Raw genomic sequence first — 7,569 nt, forward strand, 5'->3', positions numbered from 1 at the left:
ATAACTAATATACGATCAAACACATCAAATATTTCAGTAAAAAATATTTGAAAATATCCCTGCTATTCATAGAAAAATTATTCAGAATTGCAGGAACAATATAGCTAAATATAATTGACATAAATAATTTTTTAAAAGTCCTAAAGACCCTGATTTCAACCACTGCAAATGTCAAATAATGGGAGCAAAATCCAAAAAGTTTATGATGGTGCCAAGAATTGTTATTATTAATCTATATAAAAAAACAAACAAACAAAAAAACGGTGTGGATAGAGCTTCATATTTTTTGAAGATTTGAGGCTTTAGATCACAAATGTGTTACATCTGTTGACAAATATATTACTAAATGTTTTATCCATGAAAGTTCAAATTCATTCAAAATAGTTTTCTAAACCAGAATGTGATTTTTGACAGTGCCACGTGCTTTAAAGCACAGCACCTATATTTCCCAAGTCGAGACCATATGGTATGATAAACAATATCACCCAGAAAAGTGTCACATATTATTGAATATTTAAGTGTGAGACTCACCAAATGGCGATTCTTTGAAACGTGTTTGTATCTGTTGAACAAGGATCAGACTTGTAATTAGATGAACCGCGTTAATCCTCGCCATTCTTTCATTAAGATTCTGCTGCAAATGAAATCAGAAATCCTCCAACTGCTGTACCATAAACGAGATATCTCAATTTCAAGAAAAACAAAACAAACTAAAAACGTGCAAATACTTAATGTAAACACTGAGCGATGCTAAGTTAACTGCCTCAGTATTTTACAAGGACATTTTGTCATTAAAAGTAGCGCAAATATTGAGCATCAGGTTGTCATCAGACCGAATGTGCGCCGGACTATTTTTGAGTATGTGATGCGGATGTCCTGACTCCAAAGCCGTGCAAACGTGGCGTTCAGGTGGTGTGGGAATTTTTAGAAAATGTTACTTTAGCTTTACTTGAATTTTGGATTCCTACAGGGTAAATCGGGTTACTGTTTCAAATATCACGTTCTTTAATTTTCCAAAAGGTGCTTCAAATTAGTTGTTCTGATGTATTTATTCAGAACCATTTTATTTCCAAATATTTCTTAACCCTTGTTCTTGTTTCAAGTACTCAGTTTTCCTGCCAAACTCTTTTGTGGACAATTTGAGCAGATCTGGAGCAACCATTTGGCATACAAGTAGAGACAGAGTTCTTTTATTTATTATGACCAGGATATACTTACTAACTTCTTCAAAAGATGGTGATTAAAACAAAATCTAAACTCCAAAATACCCTCTACCCTGTCCTCCTGAGGAGCTGATTCTGCTGACAGACATAAATCTTCAGAACAATTGAAGAAAAAAAAAAACTATTGACATCAAATATTCCTTGCCATCAACTACACTTTAATAAGCTATCAGGACTATTTAGAGTGCAGTGGTAAAAAGTCTGGAATAGACTCAAAAACTTTTTAAACAGTGAACCAAGATTGAGTACAATCTAGTGTAATACTTTATATTTCATGTATTCATTCTGAAAACACAAATTTTATTTTTTCAAAAGTAAAAAACTGTGAGCCACAACCCCCTGTTCACATTAGCAGATGGTTGTTGGTACTGACCCAGGTTCTGCTGGAGGTTTCTTCCAGTTAAAGGGGAGTTTTTCCTCTCCACTGTCGCTACATGCATAATCGCTGAGGGATAAGATGTAAAGTCAACAATGCAAGTGATTAACTATGTGCTTGTCCAGGAGTGAATGCTGCAAGTCAATGACTGTTGCAATCTGCTGGGTTTCCTTCAAAACTTTTTAAACTTTGAATAATTAAGCATACTTCACTTTGGTTATTTGATTAAATACATGACAAGGAAGCATCATACAGATTTCTGGTTTTAATCAGACTTAATGGGTTACACTGAAAAGGAAAAGAGCATTGCAAAATAAAAATGAAGTGTTTTCACTGTGACTTAACACAACCCCAAAGCAGACTTGAAACATTTCAAAAAATCATGTGAATACTTGTTAAACTGGAAAAAGCAACACAAAAGGCAACCACTTTAATCACAAGCTCTGAGTGAGTTAATTCTTATTGATTCATTGCTTTAATGTGCAAAATAAAGTCACAACTCTACTGCAAGGGAAAAAAAGAAAACCACACTTCACTAAAAATGTTAAGGTCAGTTTAACACCATACTACTTTTTGAAGCACAAAAACCTTAAAAATAAAAAATCACGTGGAAAAAAAAAAAAGCTTTCGTGAGAAGATTGTATTTTGTGTCACTTGCACTTTCTCACCCATGTGCTTTTAGTTTATTTGATTTAATGTGAATGAATTAATTTAAAAAGAATATATATAGTCTTTTGGAAACCAGTCAAATTTTATTTATCGGTTGCTTCAAGCACATTGATGAATAAATTTATATAGAAGGACCAGTATATATTTGTTAGTCTTTATGATCAAATATGAAACATCATAAAATTAAGATAAAATCCCTTTGTCTAAACTTTGCAGGATAACCGTGTTACATTCCCAGTGTGTGTTTTTGCATGGTCCAAGTTATCAGTACTGCACCATTTCTGTTACTTGTGGTCTGTTATATTTACTTTAAAAAACAGGGAATGTCAATATCATTTGGGTTTAAGGGGAAAAAATAAATAAATAATGAAGCCAGATTGATCCAATGTTCACTTCAAGTTCATGGGCCTGAGAATTAGATTAGCACCAATATAGCACAGTTGTCATTAGCATGATGGTCATTGTGTGAGAATAGGCTTCTGATTCCATATTTCTAACAAAGCTTTATACAAGTACAATTCATTTACCATTTCACTAAAGAACCATTTGTGAAAAATGTAGACAGGAAAAAAAAAAAAAAACAAATTCCCAAAAAACAATACTCTGGAATAGCTTTCAGTGTAAAAACTCAGCATTTCAGGAGCTCAACCTCAAAGATGAGGGTAGCGTTTGCAGGGATGACGGGTGGATAACCTTTGGATCCATAAGCGAAATCCGGAGAGCAGGTCAGCTTGGCCAACTGGCCAACGCTCATCTGTGGAGGTAGTGGAAAGAGAAATGATGTAAAATCTTAAGTAAGAATATCCCTCAATATCCCTTTTTTCTTGATTATTCAATAGGTAAAAAAAAGAGGTAAGATTATCATCTGGCTTGAAATCTCAATAATATTAAAATTATTTTTTCATATAATCTCAATTTATGTTCAAATAAATCACTATGAAATAAGAGGGTAATTTTGCGATGCACATATTTTATTCCCAAAGTCTCAGTTTTCTATATGCTAAATAGGATAAATAAAATCCAAGATGGAGATATTTACTCTGACATCTTTACACTGGCTTTTCAGCTGAATACTATTAATTAACTAGAAATGGGTCAAAAATGAGTTTCATGACAGTGAAAAGCACAACCATTATTTAGAAAAGCTTATAAAACATGAAAGCTTATTGACAAATCTCTCAGCCTTTCAATGTTGTGGTGGTTGCACAATGTTTTACAGTGCAATCATTGCTTGCTATTGAATTGAACACAGAAAGACCACCACATCAAAAGCAAATCCAGTTTTTTATTCTCAGTCTGATGTGTCAATATTTTCATTTGTATTTCTAATTCTTCCTACCTGAGCTACACCTTCATCCCAGCCGCGAATAACTTCACCAGCTCCAATTTTAAACGTGAAGGGCTCTCCTCGGTCCCTGGAGGAGTCAAATTTCTTCCCGTTTGTCAGCGTGCCTGTTAAAAGAAAAAAAAAATTACAATATGCTGTCTAATATTTATACAAGACTAAGCTAAATGATAGAGAAGTCTTAGCAGTCAGTCTGACGTTTAACGACATGGACACGCCTGCATTAAACATGAAGGTGCTGTCAGTGAATGGTTAGCATACTTAGCACATACAGAGGGAAAAATTAGAGGATGCTCTTTCTCGGCTTCGTTTTAGTGCTCGAATTAATTGTCGTTTTGTAATTACCAGGAAGCTAGTTCTGAATGTCGGGGAATTTGCATAGTTTTATATCATTTTCAGAGGGGAGTCGGGCCATCTGCCCCCGTGTTTCCTGGCTACGTGCTATGCTAAGCTAAGCTAGCTGGGCCATTAGCTTGTTATTAGCCTCAGTTTCTCTAGTTAGACTCAAGAGAATATTTCCGTTTGGTGGTATGATTCCCACTCGATATGACCGTTTGTCATATTCAAAGTGAATGGTCGTTTTTTTAAATCATTTGAGGAGCGAGAAACGAAACAAAGCTCACCGACGTAGTGCACGGCGACCTTGCTCCCTTTCTTCGGAAAAGTCTTTCCTGCAAATGAAAGCCCACATTTTATTCCGATTCAGCACCGACTGAAAATCGCATGCTATCCTAAAACAAGTCGAAATGAAAATATTTACCGTCCCCGGGTCTAAGAGTCTCGACGTCAACTCCCATTGTTCTCTCGATGCAGTCCTTCCTTTTTAGAACGGTCTGTCCGTGTCTTCAATGAGGGGCGGGGCTTAACTTGGCAGGTCACGTGGTTTACAGACGCGCCTTCTGTGGCAACATTACTTGGATTTTTCTTTCTTTCCTTCTTATGGGAACTGTTTGTGTCAGAATAGTGACTGAAAGTTTATTGATCACAAGGATTTTGTATCTAAGTTTGTGGTGCGTTTGTATCTGAAAGAAAAACTTCAGATATCTCACAAACGAGCGTGTAAAGCCTTACAAAACTCTTATATTGAAGCAGAAAGACTGAGTATTCAAGAAGCCGCATTACCAGCCAGCATGCATGAGTGGGCCCCACTTGGGTTTGATGTGGGCTAATGAGTGGGCATGGGTTTTATCTGAGCAAACTGCATGGTTAACCTAAAATGGGACCCATATGGGCTGGCCCATTTGGGCTAAATGTATTGAACCCACATGACATGAGCATGGGCTGACTATATGTGGGTTGGACCTGGGCGTGGATATGTAGGCCCAAGTAAATTTGCTGCCATTTTACTAATTAAGCCTTAATAATATTTATTTAACGACTACTTGGCTGCAGACTGATTTATAGATCAAAAAAGCTCAAAGGGTACAGAGCCCCCTTGGGGACATGAGGACATTTTTTACTTTTGCGTCCCCTCACAATAATGTACTGATCAGTTATGCGGCATAATTGAATACTGTAAGCCTTTTTTGTGGTAGCTGCCATACTTTCTGCTTTAATATTAGGTTATGTGAGGTTTTTCCATGAATGTTAATATCTCTATGTAAAATATCTGAAGTTTTATAACTTTTTCTTTAGGATAGATGGGCACCAAAAATCTATGATATAAACAGAAACGTTCTGTAAGTAGAAAAGAAAAAAAACATCATAATTTGGACTATTTCTGAGTTATTATCGCTGGGTAATAAGTCATCCCACAGTTTTAATTGTGTCCCTGTTGTGTTTGTAGTTCGAAAAGTTTAAAGAGCCATCTCAACCTTAGCAGACATAAAAATGCAGTGAATAAATTGACTTTCAATCAGTTTTTGCACCAAAGACTAATAATAATAAATACCTTTTATTATTATATATTTATTATCATTATATATATATATATAATATATATATATATATATATATATATATATATATATTATATATATATATATACTGGAACAAGACGGAAATGGGCGAGAGATGAAAATGTGGATATGTTGGAATGCTACTACTCAAGTAACCCTAGTGAGAGAGGTTACATGCAAAGATATATATATATATATATATATATATATATATATATAATATATATATATATATATATATATAATATATATATATATATATATATATATATATATATATAGCTGACTGGATAGCTCAATACATAAGGCATCAGTATATCACCCGAGAGGGCAGGGTTCGAATCCAGTCTGGGTCCTTAGGCAAGACCCTTCAAGCTACTGCCTACCTCATACCATGAGAGATACTAAGTTGCATAACATGCCGGCTCAGACGTCGCCCGGCCAAACAAGGTCTGCGTCAGGTGTTGGGGAACCAGAGCACCTTGATGACAAATGGGCTACTGGAACAAGACGGAAATGGGCGAGAGATGAAAATGTGGATATGTTGGAATGCTACTACTCAAGTAACCCTAGTGAGAGAGGTTACATGCAAAGACTGGGGAAGGAATGGTTACTTCGACATCCCCAGTCAACACTAAGCGCTAAACAACTAGTAGCTCAGTGTTCCAACATCCGCAAACGGCAACTGCTATCACAACTTGAGATTGACGAGATACAACACAAATGCTACGGCAAAAGGGAGGAACCCGGATGTCAGGACTGTGGGGACTTAACTACAAGTCCCCACCCAGTGAGGGGATACACGGCCCCAATGAGCGAAACAGAGCTGAACGAGACAGCTGCTGACCTGAGAGAGAGAATCATGACCCGAATGACAACCAGGCCTCCCCGGCGCCAATTACAACGGCTGAGTGAAGTACCATCTGAAAGTCTCATTGAGAATGTGAATGCAGCATTGAGAACGATCCCTACCAACACCATAACAGAAACCAATGAGCTGATCTACAACTCAGCATCAGTGATCCTTGAGATACTTGGCTATAAGAGCAACCATGAGACCCAATACCCACCATGGAAAAGACGGTTAGAGGCTAAAATCAAGGTCAGAGCTCAACAAGGGTGCAATGAAAAGACCAGTACCCAGAAAGTACAGGCAGATGCCCATACCTGAAGCACTCGAGACTGCCAAACAGAGGCTCCAAGCCTTGTCCAGCCGCCTAAAGAGATACACAAGGGAGAATGAATCCAGAAGGATTAACCGGCTCTTCTCCACTCAACCAGCTAAGGTGTACTCTCAATGGCAGGGTAACAATAACAACAGAGCAGACCCACCAAGGCTGGAGACTGAACAATACTGGAAAGGCATATGGGAAAGGGAGGCGTCCCACAACAGCAATGCACAGTGGCTGATCTATCTACGAGAGGACCACAGCAACCTCCCTGAGCAAGCCCGGGTAACCATCACTGTGACAGATGTCCAAGAAAGAGTCTCAGGTATGAAAAACTGGACAGCACCAGGGCCTGACATGATCCATGCCTACTGGCTAAAGAAACTCACTGCTCTCCATGAGCGAATGGCAGCCCAAATGAACCAGCTGCTACAAAGTGGGACTCACCCTGAATGGTTAACTGAAGGGCGGACAATCCTAATCCAGAAGGATCCATCAAAGGGTCCAGTCCCACCCAAACTACCGACCAATAACCTGCCTCTCCACAAACCTGGAAGCTCATGTCAGGCATCATAGCGGCCAAGATAAGCAAAACACATGGATAAACACATGAGCACGGCACAGAAGGGTATCGGTGTAAATAGCAGAGGAGCCAAACACCAACTCCTCGTAGACCGCACAGTTGCCCGAGACTGCAAAACCCGACACACCAACCTGTGCATGGCTTGGATTGATTACAAGAAAGCCTATGACTCAATGCCGCATACTTGGATACTTGGACTTGCTTAGAGATGTATAACATCAACAGGACTCTGAGAGCCTTCATTGCAAACTCGATGAGGCTGTGGAAAACCACCCTTGAAGCCAACTGCAAACCACTTGCACAAGT

At 38.1% G+C, this 7,569-nt stretch overlaps 1 protein-coding gene across 1 annotated transcript; it reads right to left on the reverse strand.

The window, feature by feature from the left end:
- Window positions 1-1,849: 1,849 nt before the first annotated feature.
- Window positions 1,850-4,495, reverse strand: LOC129377988 (peptidyl-prolyl cis-trans isomerase FKBP1A-like). The gene is made up of 4 exons (XM_055058216.1): window positions 4,374-4,495; window positions 4,237-4,284; window positions 3,608-3,720; window positions 1,850-3,022 (listed from the first exon to the last, which is right to left on the reverse strand). Exons 1-4 carry the CDS (start codon window positions 4,408-4,410, stop codon window positions 2,897-2,899), a joined length of 324 nt encoding a protein of 107 aa, XP_054914191.1. The 5' UTR covers window positions 4,411-4,495; the 3' UTR covers window positions 1,850-2,896.
- Between the last annotated feature and the right edge of the window lie 3,074 nt (window positions 4,496-7,569).

The sequence above is a fragment of the Poeciliopsis prolifica genome, unplaced genomic scaffold (assembly GCF_027474105.1).
Source record: "Poeciliopsis prolifica strain line A6 unplaced genomic scaffold, Auburn_PproV2 SCAFFOLD050, whole genome shotgun sequence".
Taxonomy (NCBI): Eukaryota; Metazoa; Chordata; class Actinopteri; order Cyprinodontiformes; family Poeciliidae; genus Poeciliopsis; species Poeciliopsis prolifica.